At 45.4% G+C, this 20,501-nt stretch overlaps 1 protein-coding gene across 8 annotated transcripts in view; it reads left to right on the top strand.

Moving 5' to 3' along the window:
* The window catches only part of RHBDL3 (rhomboid like 3), a 67,831-nt gene that overhangs the window by 15,520 nt on the left and 31,810 nt on the right, over window positions 1-20,501 (top strand). Inside the window, exon 3 of one of the 8 annotated variants that reach the window (XM_061455340.1) lies at window positions 11,056-11,139. The exons of the other annotated variants lie outside the window; for them this stretch is intronic. Within the exon in view, the coding sequence (XP_061311324.1) occupies window positions 11,056-11,139 (84 nt within the window). The remainder of the gene's footprint in view (window positions 1-11,055; window positions 11,140-20,501) is intronic. 8 annotated transcript variants of the gene reach the window in all.

Here is a 20,501-nt window from a genome sequence, read left to right as displayed (position 1 = left end):
TGTTGCGGTGAAAAGAGGAACAATGTATAAAACCAATGTTAAACAAGCAAGATCGATCTTACCCCTAGGACTTGTTCTTCATGTTCTTTGATACTTGTCATACTCTGTAGGTAGCTTATACTCTGGAGTTTTCCAAGTTGCATGAGGAAAAAAATAAATGAGGCTGGAGGCAAAGCTCTTCGTGACTATCGTCAAACCTCTGATCTGCACTTCTTCAGGGCGATGTTCCCTAAGGAAGCATCTCTTTGCCTCTGTGATCCTTTACAACTAGGTATCAGTGGTGATGGTAACCCTGCTTTGTGAGCATCCTTTTGTGTTTTAGTGGAAGTGCTTGTTGATGACAGCCTACAGCCAGTGAGACGTAGCCATACCTCTTAGCACAGAAAGGATCAATATTATAAAAGCTGAAAAATAGAAAGTTTCACAAAAACTACTGGAGGACTTGATCCTGTTGCTCTGACTTGGTCTAGCAAAGCACTTGAAAACAAGTGTGACAATTGTCCTGACTCATTATATGTCTAATATCAACTGGATGTTTTGCTGGGGCTGGCACCAGAATGGCATGTGCCCTGAGGGATTTGGAGAGCAGAGTGGGGCTTTAGTTCTGCCCCTTGGCTCTGAAACACAGCCATGTGCTGTTTCCCTCTGCTGGCTTCCTGCCACTCCTCTCACACATTTCTTTACCTTCATGCTGAGAAATAATGGGAAGTGGGCCTTAAGGCATCTTTCCTCACTTCAGGTAGTGGCCTCCATGGAAGGATGTTGCTTTTTAGCCTTGTCATTTGCACTGGGGAGGAAACTGAAAGTGTTTATTGTGGTTCCTTCTTCCATTTGAATTGTTGCCTCTTCTCTCAGCTACTCCCTCTTTGCTAATTGAGGAGTTGCTTTTGCACAGTCTTGTTATCACTGGATTTATGTCTCTGGGTTGTTCTCCTCCCCATCAGCAGGGAAGGCACAAACAGTTTTCCTTCATGTGTCCTCTGACAATAGTATTTGGGGTTTGCAGAAGCATTTATTTTGCATTACTTTGTGCATTTAGGCAGCCCTTTTGGGGGTGACTGCTGTGAAGAGCACGGGAGGTGGTCCTGCTGCTGCTATCTGTGGTCTCTGAGCTGTGCCTGGAGACCATGGCTGGAGCAATAACTTCCTTCCAACCTAAATGAAGTGTCTGAAGAATCTTTATTGAATTGCACCTTTGCTTTATCACACTTCACACTTGCCAGCCCTGGGAATGGTTTGTGGCAATTGTCAATGGGATGTGACATTGTTTAGTGGTGGGCTTAGCAGTCCTGGGGTACAAGTTGGACTTGATGATCTTAAAGGTCTTTTCCAACCTAGCTGATTCTATGATTCTGTCTTTTGTGTATGTGTATGGGTGCAGGATTGCTTTTGTGCCTTCAACATGTTTAATGTTCTGGTGTTGTCTCCTCTAGAGTGGTAGGAGCTAAACTGTATTTTGGCTTTTTAGAGGATTCTCTAGTGTTGGGCATCCCCACCAGAGGCTTTTGCTATTGCAGTTTTTTTCAGTCAGCCTGTATCCCAGAAGCTGTAGTGTGCAGGTTTGCTTGTGTGCTCTTCACCTGGTGGAAAGTTCCTGCCTGCATTCATTGTCTGCTACAGCATTTGGAGAGGCTAAAGCCATGTGTTTTTATGAATGAGCACAGTGGTCCATTTCTCATGGCCATTTACCTGTTGGGCATGACAGTAAACAACTCTTCTGGTGGAGGGGGTATAAATGCTGGACAATCCTGTTCAACAAGACAGGTGCACCAAGTGACTTCTCCCAAGGTGACGAGATGTCTCCCAAAGAACTGTCCCATTTATGGCCCTAGTAAATAGTCCTGAAAGGCATAGTGAGAATTTTCTGGACCTGTCATGGTTCCAGATGACTGGAAGCTCCAGGCTGTTACTTGACCATGTGGAGTAATAAAAATGTGAAAACTAATTAACTTTAGACGTACTGCAAAACAAACTGGTTCATGCAAAAAATGACTCCACATTTGCAGGAACAGTGATATTATGGGCTTACAAGCCTGTATTTAATGGATTATGATGCATGAAGTATATTCCTCTTGCTGACTTCCAAGGCCAAATGGAATATAAGGAGCTTTACTGATCACTGAGAATCTGAACACCAGCTTGGAGTAATGTTCTCTTTCATCCTTATTAATTATGTAGCCGATGTGTGGGTGGAGGTTTGACACAAAGCTGCATTGGATGGTTTCTTGTAGTCTAAACCAGCCTGAATTATGCACACCCAACCCAAGCAAAAGCAGTTCATTCAAGGAAAGATGCTCTCTGCAGTGTGAGTGCTGTAGTCTTTCTGAGGTCATTCTCTGCTTACTGCTCCCCGTGAATGTAGCTGAATAAGCTCTTTCCTAGTGGGAACACCAACATGTTTTCCTGATGTTAGCAGGTTCGGGACCTGCCTCCTGTGATGAGGATGCTCTATGTGTGCCTGTTGTGATGGTGACATCAGAGAAGGGATGTTAGAGTGCCCTGGGTTGTGTTCCTTGCCAATGACAAGATGCTTATTGACAGTGTATAGGTGATCCAGCCTCTGTCATCCTACACCAATTTGGAGGGAGGGAATGACTGGCTATTCTCACTTTCCAAGGTGTATCCCTCCTTCTGTCCCACTGCTCCTGCATTACTCAGTAGCTTTTAATACCGGATGTTTAACTGCCTGTACTGTTAGTCAAAGCTGTGCCTGCCGATTCCTGTTCTCCTGTGCTAGGCTCTATTAATTTAGCTGGTGGCGGAGCTTTGTGTGGAGCCTTTCCTCACTGGGACACGTGATGCTGCTTTGCTGTTCTTTTCTGACAGTTACTCATCACCCCAAAGAGCAGAGCTGGCCCTTTTGCAGGACATAGGGTGCTCTGGAGTAAACTGCAGGTTTTGCTATGTTAGATTTGCACAGGTTATAGCTACAGTTCCTCAGAAAGCTGCAGGCAGTTGATGGCCTGTCATCTGCTGGGGAGGAAGGTTGAATATTGTCCCACTGTGGAGTGGGGGAGCCTGATCTGGAGCTACCTGCTCGGGGGGGGGGAGCATTGTGTGCTGATCAGGGCTATGCCCACACCTGGGTCATTCAGACAAAGCATCTCATATCTTGGCAAGGTACCTGCAATGATTGCTGATACAGGAGCAGGTATTTGAAATTTGAAAGAAAAACCATCTTAAAGGAAGGAAAACTGCGCTGTGATGAGGTTTTTATTAGAACTGTTTGTTTATTTTAGAGTTTTCCCCTCTCTCTGATGGATGTACTTGACTTGCCATGGTACTCAGTATCAGAGTACCAGCTAGCATGGGTCTATCCAAAGCTTTCGTTTTCTCCACTAAGCTAAATATTATTGCAGAACTATTATTAGAACTCAAATAACTGTGTGTGCATACTCCCTGCTATAGAATTCTACTTTCTCACGCATCAAATCAAGTCTCTGTGGATTTTCACCTCCCTCCCAGATCTGGCAGACAGTGAAAAAGGGAGCTATTTTTAATCTGAAATATTCTGTGTTTCAAGTCCAGAGTATAAAATGTAGTTTTTTCTCCTGACAAATTTTATGGCTGATTGCTATAAAACTCTGTATCTTTAAAGGAAGGATGAAACTTCCTACAGGAAGGACAAAAGTTCTGATTTTGGGGGCTGTGGATCTTAGCTCCTTTGGGAAACTGAAACGCAGTGGCAATTGCTGTCCTTGGAGTAAAGAATTTACAAAGAAGGAAGAACAATTTACAAAGGAGCCTAGCAAAGCCCAGTGTGGTACAGGGGTATCAAGAGACCCAGTTCCTCTCTAGGAGGAGAAATGATGGTCACTGGATTATGAAACATTTCTCTTTTTGTTTCAGTTGTTCTGTCTTCTTTCTGCCTTAATGGGAGGAGGAGAGAGAGGCAAAGCAGATCTGATTGTAGAGGAAAGCTTGAGCTGGGGAAATCAGCATGCTCGGCCTGCAAGGTAGCTTTAGGTCAGGACTTCAGGCTGGGCTGCAGGCTGGCTGATACAGTGTGACAGGAGCAACGTTTCCTATGCCAGCGCTGAATCCTGTGCCCCAGCACTGGTGGAGCTGTTTCACTGCAAACCCCAGCTCAGCTTTCTTCTGGCTCCCAGTGCTGAAAAACCTACCTCAGACAGTCCACGTGGTCTCTGTGTGGGTGGCCTTTTGGGCTGGGACAGACTTCACCTGCCCTGCTGCAGCCTTGGTAAGAAGAGAGTTAAAGCTGTTGAAACCCAAGACAGGAGGAGCTCCCCTCAATGTATGGGCAGAATTTTTCCTTGCTGAGTAAATTTTCTCCCTAGTTATCAACCCAGCAGCACCCTGCAGGCCCAGCCTTGGTCGTTGCTGCAAGGACTGTCTCATGCAGCCCATCAGCCACAGCATCCTGACACCTAATAAGGCTTAATGGGACAGCCAAGCTCTGAGCACAGCAGACCACCCCCAGTCCTGATCTGCAGTGTGCTTCTCTCTTTTCTGCCTGATGCAGCAGGGAAATAGCATTTGTCTCCTGGCTCATGGGAGTTTCTGCCTGGCCTTTGTCTTGCTGGTGTTGCTCACCAGATATGTCACTAAGCAGCAGCAAAGACAGACCCAGTGGCTCAGATCTGATTAACCTCTACAACTTTATCCTGTGTCTTAATTGGATTAGTTGCAGGGGGGTGGGTTTCCTACTGTTCCTCTTCGTTGGTTTTTTTTCTTAAACAGGTACTTACCACTGTGACATCTAATGCAAGCAACAAGTTAGAGCAGCAAGATCTGTGAATAAACAAGTGGTGTTTGGTTCTTCCCCACTGCTTAACCAACAGCTCCTGCCCTTCCTTTCTGCAAAGCTGCTGTAGCTGATGCCTGTGAGATAGGTCTGAGTAAAGCCCTGCAGAGGGACCTCTTGGGAGCTGTGAGTCTAACCTAACAGCCTGGATGCCAGACCAAGAGTTCCTGATTGCCGACTGCAGTTCTGTCACTCTGGGGAAGGATTTTTGCTCAGTCAATGTTCAAAGCAGCATTAACTTTCCATGTTCAGGTTCTTTTATGTTTTCTCTGTGTTTTTAGTTTCCTTCAGAGCCTGATTATTCTGCACCTTAGGGTTTTTGCTTGTATCACTGCAGTGGCTGTTGGCTGTAGGGAATTGGCCTTATTCAGCACTGCAATACTTCTTCCTCTTCAAGGACTTCAAAGCTCATTCTCCAGTATCAGTTCATTTAGTTTCACAGGTGGGAACATGGAATAAGGAGATCAGTGATCATATCCTGTTACAATGGGGGACAGGCTGCTCAGACCTATAAAAGGAATGGAATCTATTTGATTATGGGTTTGCCTCTCATTCCCCAGACTGCTGACAACCTGCATGGTGCTCACTAGAGAAAAAAGAGAACCAGTTTACAGGAGACTTTACCCCTTGTCCATCCTTCTGTCTGCAGCACCCAGTTACCTCTTCAACAAGCTTAAAATAAAAGCCTTTCTCCTTGCCATAGCTGGAATTGGTCCTGGATTGGGCAGTAGAGAGGGTCATTCACCTCCCTGGGATGACAGAAGGGGTATGTACTGCTAAGAAGCTCTTTCTTACATCTCTTTCTAGATAGCTATGCACAAAAAGAGTGAATTGTAGGTGTGATATGGGAGCACAGCTCTGTTCCAGGAGGAATAATAGATGTACCAGCACCACTCTAGCTGCTATAAGATCAAAAGTGCTGTTACATTAAAGCTGGTAATATGGCCTCGCTTGGCAAAAGGGCTGAGAAACTGTTCCAGGGTTTTGATGTATGTTCACATAAACTGTGTTCAGATAAGCTGCCTTCCACGATGAGGATCAGGCCTTTGAATTTAGTCCATGTACAGTAGTGTGGGGTTTAGTGACTTGGTGAAAAAGTAATTCCAAGGAATTTCCTCTTTGCACAGGACTTGAATGTGATTCACTTGGTGAACACTGCATGCATCACAGTTGCAGTCTCGAAGTAGAGAGCTCAGTGCTTCATTGCATCTGGGGTGTGTGGTTGTCAGCCATGGACTCTGCTGCTGCTTGTAAAGAAAATGTGACCGTTGAGTTGAATTATGATGGATGTTAGTTTCCTTTTTCAGATGAAATGTATTCCTATATCTTGTGGCCATTTGCCCTCAGCAGCTTGCAGGCTGGGTATGTGAATTGGTAGCTGCAGAGTATGGCCGATCTGTTAATAGGTAGAATTTGATGCTCATAAAAAATGAATGCATTTAATATTGCATGGCAATGGTTTGCTTGAATATTGAAGTTGCCTCAGGATCTCTTACTTGGAATGCTGTGGCTCAGGCTGTATTTATTACAAAAGCAATACAAATAGCGAGGCCCTGTGGTTCCAGAGGGTTGGCTACTCTTTTGTCTGTGAGTATCACTTACACTTTTTCCATATCAAATGTTATTCCAAGGAAGCTGTGAAAATGTGAACTGCAATGATATCTGAAAACAAAGCATTGCAGCCCAAATTCACTGTGTCCACAGGAATATCTGTCTTTGGAGATCTGTCCAGATATTATTTTTCAGGAAAAGCCAAGTTTTAGTAGACAATTTTTCATTATTAGGTTTTCATAGAGGGATGTAGAGGACTAAAAGGATTTGGTGGGTCATTAAAATGAGTACAGAACTGCCACTGTGGGGTTTTAAACATGAGATGAAATCCTGGCCCCTCTGAAGAGGCCTCATTTGCTTCCTTTGGGCCCCTTTGGGCTAATTTCATTACTGATTGCAGAGGGGTAAGGACTTCTCCCAATTTTATGGTATTTCTTTAAGCATGAAGACATGGGCATATTCCAGTTCTTTTGCTGAGAGTTTTATTAAAGGAAGCTCACAAAACGTGCACCCCTTCCATGGGAGAACATTTGTGTTGTAAATGTCATGTTTTCAAGCACATGAGGTTGTGATGATCCCTCAGATACTCAGAGGCGGCTCTATGAGAACATTTCTTGCTTTTCCCTTTAGCTCTGTGAGACAAGTACCTCAGCTCTTCATCACTTATGCAAGCCTGGATGAAGAGGCACTAACAAATATGCAGGGAGAATATTGTGATACACACCATAAAGTTGTGCCTAGTAGAAAGAAATATCAAGGCTCAAGTGATCTTTTTCCTTGAGGTTTCTGTGGTTTATTTTGTTTTCTTTCTTTGTTTGAAAGGCATCCGGCAAAGTATTCAAGCAAAGCAGCTGCTTTTCTTCTGGAGGCTTGGTCTCAAATAATGTCCAGGGTTCTTGGAAATCTCATGGCAGTGAATTCAGTGGCAGCTGAAGGTATTTGGCATCTTTGGGTATCAGTCACTCTCTGGGGCTGTGGAAGGCAGCATTGCTCTGTGAATGCTTTGTCCAGGCCACTGCAACCACCAGCTCCCTATCAGAGAGCTCTGGGGTTCTTTGCTTGGGCTCAGTGCAGCACACAGCTCTGCGCACTGCAGCTCATGTGGCTCAGGGGAGAAGGAATGGGAAGTTGCATAGGGCTGAAAAAGACCTCAAGAAATTCCCCCTTTCCTCTTCAGCCCCTCACCACAGGTTGAAGTTATCCAGACTGTCCTGTTTCCTTGGTGTAGGAGGGATTCTCACTTCAGCTTGTCTGAGATCAGGTCCACAAGGCCTGGGAAGAGCAACACCCGTCAGTTAGAATGGCCATATAATTTTCATTGCCATAATAAAGACTAATGTAAAATAAAATTATTTTATGTAATTGGACAGGAATTGATCTCAGCTAAGCAACCCAGTCTGTTTTACTTCCCTACTTGATACAACAAACATTTATCTATGCAGTGAGGTTTTCTAGTATAGAAATATTAAGAGGCCATGGGAGTTGGACACTTGCTTTTTGACTGTGTTCCCTCCCTCGGTTGATGGGTGAAGAGACTGATGGCCAGCTTCCAGTTGCACAGTTATTTTGCTAGCTCACATGATAACTGTGCTGAAGATCCTGCTGTTGCCTGAGTAATCTCTTTTCTGAAGAGGAATTCAGCTGAAATCTTTGTGGAATGAGTTGAGGCAAGACTCTGCTTTCCTCTCCATGCTGGGGAAATATCCAGTCTCAGGGGGCAAATCCTCAAACCAGCAGCAAGTTTGTGCCTATCCTAAATAGGACAGAAATCCTGCAGAGCTCAAAGCAGCTCCACAGCTTGGCCACAGCTACTTCCTTTGCAGTGAGACACTCACTGGCTTACAGCTGCCTGCAGGTGCAATAGATTCATTGTCCCATGCATACTTATGTGTACCACCTTGCTGCAAGGCTGAGCAAGGCTAAACATCTTGTCTGTGTATCTCCTGTCCTGTTCCTCTAAGTCACTCCATGATGAACAGAGCCTGGTTCTATCTGTTCTCCATCTGTCTCTCAGTCATCTTCACTATTGTTAACATCTGGTTGAAAGATTGCCTCTTAGCACGGTGCTGATGGGATCTTTCTACAGAGGATTAAGACTGGATTGGATTGACAGGAGACAGTATCCTTGTCGCGGGAAGTTTGCCAGTTTTGTGTGGGCGCAGTGCTGCTGCTCTTCCAGTTACTCCAGTTTATGTCAGGACATAGGCAAGGGTCAGTTGCACATCCATGCCCCCTCACTGGGACCTGCTGGCCAGATGTGGCCTGGTGCACTGCATGCTGGGGTTGGGAGAGGCCTCCTGCACCCAGCTGCTGCACAAGGCCTTTGTCAAGACTTTCTGTCTCTCCATCAGCTGCATCATCCCACAGAGGTGGTTTCATCCCTGGCTCCTCAGGTGCTTTCCACTGTGCAGTCACAGTGTGTTAATGGAGGATGTGGATGATGAGAATAGCATTAGGGGGGTGCTGGCAGGAGAAGTTGAGATGTTGTTTCTTGCTGTATCATGCTCCCTAGGTGGCTAATGTGTCTGTAAATCACACAAATGCTTTCCCCTAGCTCTGCTTTCTGTTACTGCTTCAGCTGCCAGGATGTCATGGCATTCAGATCTTAGATTTTGGCAAAAGCACGGCCTCCTTCCTTGTAAAGGTACTTAGTATATATTTCCAGTGCCCTGAAACATAGCTGAGGGCCCTGGTAAGCTCACTGAAGCCAGGTCCTGAGAGGTGGTATTTCTTTTTGCTTTATTTGGGTTGCTTTCCTGTGGAGTGTGTATTCTTTCCTGTACATGCATGGGGAGCAGGGAAGAATCCCTTGGCATTTCAGAAGGTAGGAGCTTCCCCTTGCTTTGTTGGTCTGCTGATCTGCAACTAAGTCCTGGGGGACCCTCGTTGCTCTTTCCCAAAGGAGATGTGTCCTGCAGTAACCAAAAGGCATCTGTTAGCTTGTGAGGACAGTCTCGGGCCTGGAGGCACATTTATTCCTTGCTGTCAGTAGCCCAGGTCATGACTCTCTTGTTCCGTTGTTAGCACAGACTGGCAGAAACTTGCTGTGCTTTGAATCTATAGCACACTCTTCCATGTGTGGTGATGCTTCAGCTACAGCTGTTCTCTCAGACTAAAGGAAAACCTTTATATTTAATCCATCTCAGACTTTAAGTCTCAAAGATAGCCCAGTAAAGTCAGCAGAGTTTGCACCAAAGGGCTCAGTTTTGGGGGCCTCTTGGAGGGGATGTTAAAAGATGTCCGCAGGGTTTAGAAGCATTGTTGGCTTTATTTATTTATTTAGGTATGAGAATCCCAGTGGCTGGTATTCCCATGTCCCTTTAAGCCATTTGAGATAACATTTCTTTTGTTTCTTTCATTAAAACTTATTTTTATCCTGGCTTATGGGACTGTAAAAGTCAAAATTAAAATGCTGCTTGGTATTTCCTTGCCCATCCTATCTGTTCATCACCCCCAGCTCCTTTCAGCTCCCCCCAGCTCTCCCCCCTTCCCTCCCCAGCTTGCCTTGAAGGGCTGGGAAAGCCGGCGCTGGTGCATTGTGTCTCCTGTCTGATTGTTGTGGGGTTGTGTTTGTGTGGGGAAGGTCACGAGACAAAAAGACCACCAGGCAGGGCTGGGTGGGGGGTGATGGTCCCTCTCCATTCAGTCCTTGTGGCCATGGGTGGGAAGAGTCTTGTTTGCATGACAGGATTTCAGGGGGCCATTGCTTTTTGTTTAGGTTTCTTCTACGGCTGCTGCATGGGCTACAACAAAAGTAGAGCATATCTATGAGGTTCATGGGCTGAAGCGTGCTGAGATAACCAAGAAGCAGAGCTGTCGGTGCAGGAGCGACTGAGCCAGAGCCAGCCACTGCATGCTGGCAGCCTGGACACTGTCACCAATGGCTCTGGGTGGGGTATTTGTGCCCTGTCCAGTCTTTGCTCTGGTGGCTGAATCCTGTGAGCTGATACCCTTAGCTGGATGAATGCTGTGGAAGTTTTCTGTCCCTGGAATGAAGGTTGTAATGCAGGGGGACAGCTCCACAGATGTGCTCATGGCTGTGCTTCCCTGAATTGTTTTGAGACTTATGTTTGTAGCATCTGGCTCCTCCTTTGCCCGTCAGCTCCACACCTCTGAGACCGTTCTTGCATTTAAAAAATGCTTACTTCCTGCTATCCCTTAGTGCAGCTCTCCCCTCACCCCCCATCCTTAGTAAGCAGCTCAGTCTATATTTACTACTGGTGTGCACAAAAGCAAACATTGTCAGGGACTCATTGTAACTGTCCCAATTACCCTGAGTTCATTTGCATAAGAAGATTGAGCAGCCTGTGGCAGTGGGTTTGCCTGATAGGGGACACATAGATTTGGGGAGCAAGAAAGAATGAGAGTTCCCAGGCTGGGTGTGGGATGTGGGATGTGACAGTTTTGGTTCCTAACAGTATGGGTGCTCCAGGAGCCTGTCCTGGAAGGGGGATGGCTTGTCAGCTTCCAGCATTGGCAGCACAAGTCTGTCTGATTCAGTTGTAAGAGCTGCCAGTTTCCTAGGGATGCAGGTTCAAGAAAGCCCAAGCATGACTGAGCTCCTGCTGTCCCATCAGAGTAAATCCTTTTCCTGTATTGTGTGTATCTGTGCATTTATGTCTTTATTTTTAGTAGGTGTTGACCCTGCTTGAATGCTTTTAGACTAAGCATTGACCTGCCTTGTGTTGTCACTTTCATCAGGCACATGTAACTTCTCCCTGTGTTTTAATTTTTTCCAGAGAGATAGCTGTTCCTGCAGGCAGGCACTAAAGGCAGAGAAAAGCAGCTGGAATGAAGCACAAGTCAGGAAGCAGGCTGAAATGGTATGATCTCTTGACCCAAAGCAATAGCTGATGTTGTTAGGGTGTGCTCACCCTGCAGCAGCTGCAGAGCTTGCACTCCTTTCACTGGATTGAAAATTATTCATACCCTATTTCCCTTCCCCCCAGTGCCATATGTAACATCATCTGCTTGTGCCAGGCGGATGGAAAAGCAAGACAGTATTCTCTTTGCAGTAATGGTTCTTCATGGGCTCAACTGGCCTGGGAAATTGCGACGTTAAAGCTTGTCTGCTCTGGTAGACCCTTACGATCCCTTTGCTGCTGCTGTGTGCCTGTGCATGTCTGCACAAAGGCACATCCATCTCTTCAGCTCACTGCTGCTTCTAGGAAAGACTCACACTTGGACATCTTTTCTTGTTTGTGGGTATCACCAAGCTTGGTGTACTTCTTGGAGGTGCTTTGACCTTTGTTTTGTCTTAAACCCTGATTAAAAATCTCCACTCTAATATTTGGCAATTAACAGTTTTCACTAGTAAGTTATTAGGTGGCAATATGGTGGTGGCTGGATCACAGGCAGCTCATCTCAACTACAGCAGCATTTTAGGCCCCTTGCATCCTTGGGTGAATTATTTTGCCTCTCCTAGCTCCTAAAGTGGGGCTCTCTATGAGGTGGTACCACTGTGAATCATAAAGAGAACAAATTATCATTTAAAAAAGCACTATGTGCTAGAAACCTGATTGCTAATGACCTGATCCCAAATCCCTGCCCTATATTTTTGGACCTCTCTGAGGGGGATTGATGATCTGGCCCAGATTTCTCAGGAATTCCTTTGCTACTGAGGGGGGAGGAGTAAAGGGGAGAAATCCTCATGTCTTTTCTCACATGATTTGCTGCCTGTGCTCTGACTCCAGGACACTCGGTTTTTTTTGCCTGAAATTAACTGCATTGATTTGTTGTGTTTGCTTGGTGGAAGAAACATCCAAAATCAAGGGAGCAGAACAGTCTCAGGCTGAGGTACAGATGGGCCCCTCGTAGTTCCTCTAGCAACACTTTAGAAGCCAGCTGATATGTTTGACTTCCCTGATGAAAAGGTAAAGTAGGGTCAAGTCTTCAATTTAAATTTATTTTCCTTTCCATGGTATTTGTTTTTGAGGGTTGTGTCCTACCTTCTACTGGCTTTCTATGACCTCTCATTTTAGCCTGTATGACTGTGGGGTCTATTTATGAGAAGCAAAACATGATTCCAGACACAATTAGCTTTTAAATGGTTGTTCCTGACAAATATGAACTAAAAGGCTATGATTTAAGGCCTTACATTACCCCTTTTGGAGTGAGTCACTGGACCTTTTGCTTTGCAGTTGGGAAAATAGGATTGGCACAGGATCCTGTTGGGGGTGACTGATGGATCTATGAAGATAACGGATACCTTGGCCTGTCTAAACCTGCACATCTAAAAGGGATGGGAGAGTATTCAGTTTTCAGCTCTGTCACTGAGTAGTATGATGTGTCCTTTCTAAATGCTTTATGTACCCCAGCTGTGAACAGGGTGGAGGTGGGTGAATAATGACATGTAGGGTTTTGTTTGCAGTTCCCCAAAGACTAGGAAAAATGCTTTTTGTTTCTTCTTGAGCAAAATATTTGACTTGAGCTGAACCATCTGAATATGAACATAAATGATAATTATCTACTGAAGCATTTTGAAAACAGTAATGTCCTGTGTTTTGGCCTTGTAGAATCTGAGGGAACTTCTTCTAAATCATCAATGTTCAAAACTAAGGCAAACTGTCAAGAAAGTCTTGGCATGACTGAAATCTCCACGTTTTTGCTTGGAAAAGATTTGTTTTGTAAAAAGTTCATCCTGTCTTTAAAAATGGGAGGAAAGGCTTGCAAATAACACTAATAATAACCGCTGTTTCTCTGTCATACATACCCATTGTATCTTGTCCCATCTTTAGGGCAGTGTTACACTTGCATCTCCTGGGCTGCTGCTTGCAATTATCTTGGTGTTTCCATGTCACTAGCTCAGTTTTGCTACAACTCCCTTTGCTGGGGTGATCTGGCCTTTGGTGGCTGCTGTTGGATTTGCTCTGGGTTCATGAGAATTTGCTGGCTGGGAGCAAAGAAGGTGCCTGATAGTGGAGGGATTATACAGGGGCAGATGATGGTAACACTGTCTGCTTCAGGCAGCTTTTCTGCTCCTGGATTAAAGTTCACGCTGTGTTACTTGTCTTTCTCTCTAAGGCCTTGTCAAGTCCATGTGGGAAGCTATTCTGCCTGCACTATTTCACTTTGTGCTGCTCAGCTCTCTCTCTGTCTAATTTCTCCTCCCTCTCTCCCCCTCCATTCAAGCGGCATCTTTCAGTCTTACCCATTCAGTCTGCCTTTGCTCTCTGCCCTGTGTAAAACTGCCATGCCCTCCCCACCATTCATCACCTCATGCTCATTCACATCCCGCTTTCCTTTCCCCATTCAGCTGGGCTTCCTCTCAGCCAGGCTGGGCTGCCCTCTCCTCCTGCCCCGCCGCAGCCCTCCTTTTGTGCCTTTGCACTCCCTTCTCCGTGATCATCCGAAGCACAGCAGTCTGCAGTGTGCTCTGTGAGGATGCTCTCCTAGAGGTTGGCCCCACTGGATGGGCTGGTTAATCCCAGTGGAAGCCTGATGGGATTCTTTGGGGTGGATTGGCCTCTCTAGTTAACCTGCAGGTGAGAAGATTTTCTTTCTCCCACTCTCTTCCCACTTCCCAGAGATGTGGCATGACCCATGAATAGGAAGAGTATTGCCATTTCCTAACATTCCTTTTCAGTCTGGTCTTTCTGTCTCTCCTACTGGCTCGTTTCTCCTTTATTTGCAGTGGTTTCAGCTCTTAGGTGACTCTTCAGGAGGCTGTTTTGATTTCCTCATTCCTGAAGAGCATGACATGCACTCTGTAATTGTTCTGGCTCCCTTACTGTGGTTGTTGCCTGTGCCTTCTCTGCTTCCTTCTTCTAATCATCTACAATGGGGTCATACCAGTTTTGGAAAGCCATCTGTGCACTTGTGTGTGTGTTTAAGGAAATAGAGCTTGTGAATTGTAGTAGCCAGGGTTTGTTTCTCAGTCTCAGTGCAGCCACAACCCTGTGTTTGTGATGCAGACATGGCAAATATGGACCACAGACCTCTGCCAAAGATCTCCCAGCCTGCTGCTCACTTGATCCCCTGCACCTGTGCCAGCAGCATGCAGACATCACCCCAGCCTTTTGAAGGAGCAGGTCTCCCTGCTGCAGTGTGGCAGGAAAACTAACTGGGAGGTCTGCTTGCCTGTGGGTGCCCATGGGGGGTTCAGCTTGGAATGGTTAAACTGCATCCAAACCAGTCTGTTCAAGGAAAAGGGGAAATATTAGAGCTTGGGAAGAGTGGACAGGCTTGTTAGGGGGATCAGGAGCTCTCTAAAGCATGGGTGATCCCAGACACAAGAGAGAGCTGATTAGTTCAGTAAAATAGGCAGAAACGAAGTGGAGGCAGGGAAGTAGAGGGGCTCTGTGAGTGAGTGCAGGTTTGACTGACAGGACGAGCTCTCTGCTGTGTGGGAGGCTGGAAGGCAGCATTGCTGCTGTCTCCTGAGGCAGTCAGGAGCCCTTGATATGGCTCAGGCAGGGCCAGGTTCTGTGAGGGCTTGTCAGTGCTGTGAAAAGGACACTTTTCCATGGTAAGACTCTTAAAGAGGGGTTTCAAAGCATGCTGTGGTAGTTTGTTGTCAGGCTGGCGAGTGTGTAAAAGTGATTCCCTGTTCATTGCGTTTGGGCCCTACAGAGACGTTACACCTTGCAGGAGGCCCTGCATTTTGTGACCTGCAAGAGCAGTTGCATTCCTGTTGTGGAATCTTTATTAAGTCATGATTTGCTTTAAAACTTCAGACACGTTTTGTGTCTGCTTGAAGTCTGTTGCAAAGAGAATAGAAACACTGTGCCTTGCCTTGTGTTTGTACCTTGTGCCCAATAAGGGCATACAAGAAGTCAAAATGAAGCTGGACTTCTCTGTTTCGTTGTTGCGCATCTTTGGCACTTGGACAAATCTCTTTTACCCTTAAACCAAAGTGTATTTGACACAGCAGACACTGTGAAAGTGCAAACGCTGCAGATCTTGCAGTCCTCCGTACAGGGAACCTGCAGTCTGGGTGTCATCCAGGACTGATTTGGATGTATCTCCTAAGAAACAGTGTGAACTACCACAGGTTCCAGCAGTCTGGCTCCTTACTGCAGTTGTAACCCTGGAAAGATGCAAGTGAGAATCTCTTGCTCTCAAGTGTTTAAATGATAGAGATGAGTAATAATTACTACTCCCAGCTCTGGCTCCATCTGGAACCAGCTTCTCTGGAGTAGCTTTGAGACGGTTATGTCCTTGCAGTGTAATGCCAGGTGCCTACAAGGTGTTGTAAGGAATCATGTGATACCTCTGTGTCCTCTTCACAAGGCTGACATCTTCTGCTCCAGTTTAGCTTGGAAAGCTTCTAGTCCCCTTGACTGAGTAAAGCTGAATGTAAAATCAGTGTAAGTTAAATATGCTTCCCAGTCTGTTTAGTAGGAGTGTTGCTCTGTGGTGGTGGTTCTAACCAGAAGCATGATTTGAATTCCCAGTATAGGGGGGTTATTCAGGTTATGTATATTATGGCAGTTGTTAGTTGGGGCTTTAAATGCATATGTTTGGCTTAGTTTTTAATGAGACCTTATAACTTGCAGTCAGGTCAGAAGGGAGCTGTTGGGATCATCTGGTGTCTCATAATGAAGGCCATAAGATTTTGTAAGTGGTTTTCTGCTTGACCTTGACCATATCTCATTTCCCAGGAAAACCTGCAATACAGTTGTGAAGCTTCTGGTTAAGTTACTGAGACATTTCACTCGTTAATAGTAAAAATAATCAACTTATTCTAATCTGAAGCTGCTCAGCTTTGACCTCTAGCCCGCAGATGTGATTATACCTTTGTCATAGGGGAGAATCCTCTGCTGCCAAATTCGTGTTCCCTTTGTGGTTCCTCTGGACAATGATCAAGTCATTGCTTAACCTTCCTTTTCATAAACTAATGAATTGAGCCTGTAGTAGAGCCAGTCAGACTATAGAGTAACAAAGTGCCAAAGGAAGAGGTAATATCACCTCATTTACAAACCTGCAGCTCACATTTCCTTTTTTGAAGGCAGTGTTATGTTGAGAGCACTGAGTTGTTACTCAGTGTAACAAAGCAAGGGGTTTCCCCCACCTTAGAATAGCTTCTTCTGAAGATGGCAGTCCCCATCCTGTAAACTGGCATTCTTGGCTCCTGGCCATCTGGCTTCCTATTTTACTGTAATATGTATTGTTTGCAAGCACCCAGCTTTACCGAAAGACCCAGCTCATGTTTAGTAACTTGCTGCTTTACCTCATTGGTGAGCATGATGCAGACTTAAGTTACACTTTCTCCTAAGTCACTAATGCTAATTCTGTGGGTGAGAATGAATTCTCAGGGGACCTCATTAGTGGCATCTCCATGGGATGGTGGCTCTCTGGCTTAACGTTATTTTTGAGACCTGTCAAATAGCCAGACTTTAGCATGTTGAATGTGTGACAGCCTGAGTTTGTGTCACAATAAGGCCTCAAACACAGAGTTGTCTGGTGATGTCAGATGCTCTGCAGAAATCAGTCATAGCAGCAATCTTTTCTTATGATTGGCATCAAGTTTATATCCTCTTCCAGCTAATATCAGCTGAACATAATCTATTTTCTGTAGCCTATTCTGATTGATGTTATACTGGTCCTCCTTCAGTTATGCACTACTCAATATCAGTCATCTGTTTGTTTGCTGTGGGTTGTTTTTAGCCAACAGACCTGCTTTGTCCTGTTAAATTCTTGTCACAGCCCTGAAGTTTTGGGAGTGGTGTGGGTGCTTGTCACCACGTTTGGACAGGAGTTTTTAAGCCATGTTTCGAAGGGCTGTAGTGCCGATTCAAAGGTGCAGGGAGGGTAAAAAGCAGATCTTGATGTTCCTCCAGCATTCCCAGACTTGCAGAAAATCAGTGTAAGTACTCGCTTTTTAAGGTCTTTTGGATGAAAGTTACCTTGACCTGCTGACTCAGACCATCCCGCTTCAGCAGCTGCTGTGTCCCACTCTCCGGAGTTACTGCTGGGACAGAAAGTGTATCGTCATTGTACAACAGAGATAATTCACTGCCTTTCGTCCCTATGCAGACCCGAAACATTTCAACATTTCAAGCACCATGGGATCACCTGTGCTACTTTTTCCAGATAACATCAGACCAAACCCCTGTTTTGCATGAGAAGACTCGTCTGCCTCACATGTATGAGCAGAGACACTGCTGCGATAGGAGACTTTGTCAGTAGCAGTGAATTTTACAGAAATGCTTTTGTGTGTTTAGTTAACATGGGGTAAGCAGGGAGCTGACTGCAGGAACTTGGCCTGGAATACAGCTGAATACTCTGACTGTTGAGTGTTGGTTTCTGTTTGTTTGGTTTTTGTTTTCCTCGTAGCAATAGTGATTGAGGCCTGTCTGTCTCCTGCCTGGGAGGTTGACTGTGCATGCCCATGCCATGCCTTCTATTGACTTAGCTAGTCCAAATAAATGCAGCATCCCATCCAGAGTGTATCGCATTTCAGCTCTGAATGAAGAGGCTTACTTTCATTATTGTCCCCTCATAATGCAGAAGCCCTGAGAGATGTAATTAATATTGATACAGGGTTTTGAGAGTCTCCAATAAGACATAACTAAAAAGACATAAAAGATAATTGTGTGGTAGTAAATGAGAATATCATGTGTCATGCTGATATGGATATTGCTGTTTTCAGCTTTTGATATTTGATGCCTTATACCATCCAGATGAAAAATGGGCTTTACTTTAATTAGACTGAAGAACTCATTGCCTTGGGGGATTGTGGAGCCCTAAAAACTAGAGGAATTCAAAAGGGAGAGCAAGAGATGGGGCATTTGTACAGTTAGCAATGTCTGGGCCAGTACTGACAAGTAGATCTGGAAAAAGTGTTAAACCTCTTTCCCTAAGGATTTGAGAAAAGGTTTTAACTGTTAGAGTGGGTTTGGTCATGGCAGTCATTAGGGGACTGATAACTTGTAGGCTTCATCTTGTCCACAATCTCAGGAAGGTGTGGATAGGCTGGTGCTGTCAGAACAGCCTGCCCAGCCTGTTGCTGCAGCTGAGGACACCTATCCAGTGAAACATGCAAGGTGCCCAGTGTTGGGTCAAGATTAAATATTGTATTTTCACATTAAAAACCAAAACAAACACTGCTTTTTAGAGTGCCTCAGCTTCTTCCCATTAGTCTTAATGCACTTGCATAAATAATAAAACAGGAAGGAGCAGAGCTGAAGAAGGCTCAGTCTATAAACATGTCTCTCTGCATTAAGCTTTGTGGCATAATGGAGGGCACCTCCTGCCATCCGTGCTGTCTCCTTAATCAGGTCATTATCTCCCTCACTTCCAGTGCTGCATCTCCTTCCCTGTCAGCGCTGCTGGTAATGGAGCTCCTATTTACCCTGGCTTCTTTCTGGGGAGCAGCTTTGGTTTCAAAGCCAGTGCAGTGGCATATTTTGAATAATTTAGTTCTGGGTGGCTTGAACACTGTGAGTAGTTCCCCAGTTGAGACTGGAGCTGATTCCTGTGGGTATTCTGCCAGGAGGCTGATATGGAGAGACACATTGGGAAGGCTCAGCGTGGTGGGTTGTCCAGGCGGCAGAGGACTGGAAGCTAGCTTAACAGGCTTTGTGAGTGCATCTTAGCTCTATCCTCTCTTAGTGCCTTAGCAAGGACTTGCAGCAAGAAACCCACAGGCAGGGGGAGGATAGGGGAGAGAGTTGCATTAAAAAGTGTATAGAGACAGAAATGTGGATTTAGGTAGGTGGCCAAGTATGACAGATAGGCTTCCCCACCAAGCCCCAAATTCCTGGAGTCTCTAAAAGCAGGATTTGCTTGGCCTGTGGTGGCTTGGACAAGGGGTCTGAACCTCTGTGGAGTCAAGGAGTTTAGTGTGATGTCCAGCTGTCATGGGCTTTGTAAATTTGCTATGCTTCTATACATGAAACCTTGGCAGAAGGTCAGCTCCGTTCATATTGTCCCTGTGCTGCTTGGCCTCATGGCTTTCTAATAGCCCCCATTGCAGTCCTCATCGAGTCACACTCTGTCAGTGCTATACAGCCCTTGTCTGGGGGTCCTGGTTGGTGAATAAGTGAGGGTATATCCTGTGTGCTTAAATGCAATCTGGCTTTTGAGAGCTGGGTGATGTTTCCAGCCCTTGGGTTCACCTCAGGTCAAAGCAATCCAACATGGACTAAAGTACTGCTTCACTTAATCACTTTATATTGTCCAGGCAGTGGTGGGTAAATTCATTATTTACAGGGCAAGAGAGTGTGCATCACTGGAGCCAGCACTAATGGTTTACCATAGGTGTTCAGGCAACTCAGATTAGGTGACGTTCAGTGATGAGGAGCTGGATTTCAAAGTGGAGGGATATGCACTTAACTTTCACTCGCTTTCCTCTCTTCTGGATTAGGGTTTCTCCTCTCACATGCATCTCTCACTGTTGGAAGAAAGCAGGATCATTTAACTTCTTGGAAGATCATCACCACCAGGCTGTGATGAAACTCCTGTTATAACAGCCCCTGCTTTCTGCCCTCTCATTTGGATTGCAAGGCAGACTTTCTTCCTCTGTTTTGTTATTCCTTTAATCTTCATCAAACCAGCAAATGCTACATATACTGATACCACATTGTTTTATTAAAAAGCAAAATAAAAAAGCAAGCACAAAACAAAACCCAAACCCACACATCATCTCACAGCATGACCCCAAAGACTGAGGAAAAAGAGAGAATGAATGGGTTCTAGTAAAATGTGTGACCATCTTGAGAAGACTTTCAATGCCCGTCTTAAATGTCTTTTCACAGCTTCATCTTGGAATCTGTCAACTCCATGTATTGACTTGGAGGTTCTTGATTTAACTACAACGTGGCCCTTAGAGATGGCCTGGTTGATTCCAAAGCTTGCTGGCATCCCTAGATTGTGGAGACTATGCCATCTAACGGTCTGAGTTCAAGTCCAGCAAAGCTCAGAGTGTTTTTTTAAAGCCTTGGAGATTTTTGCATGTAGTTGAGTCCCTGTTTCCAGTGGGAAAGGGCCTACACGTGAACCAGACGCAGGCAAACTACTGATAGCTCCTTTCTGGTGGGAAATAAGGCAGGAGTTGTCATTTCCGTACAGCAGGAGGTGAAGCTAAAGCTCAGGGCAATTTATTTCCAGAATCTTTATCCTGGTCTGTATCAGAGCTGGGACAGTGCCAGGAGGCCTGACTGCCACGCCAGGCTCTTCCAGGAGTGAAGATACCACAGGACCATAGATGACTGGGATTTCAAGGGACTGATCCATCTCAAAG

This window comes from Pezoporus flaviventris, unplaced genomic scaffold, assembly GCF_033815535.1.
Source record: "Pezoporus flaviventris isolate CSIRO_AGI_PZ_B2104156 unplaced genomic scaffold, CSIRO_AGI_Pfla_v1 ptg000020l, whole genome shotgun sequence".
NCBI classification, from domain to species: domain Eukaryota; kingdom Metazoa; phylum Chordata; class Aves; order Psittaciformes; family Psittacidae; genus Pezoporus; species Pezoporus flaviventris.
This window is presented reverse-complemented; position numbering and strand designations above follow the sequence as displayed.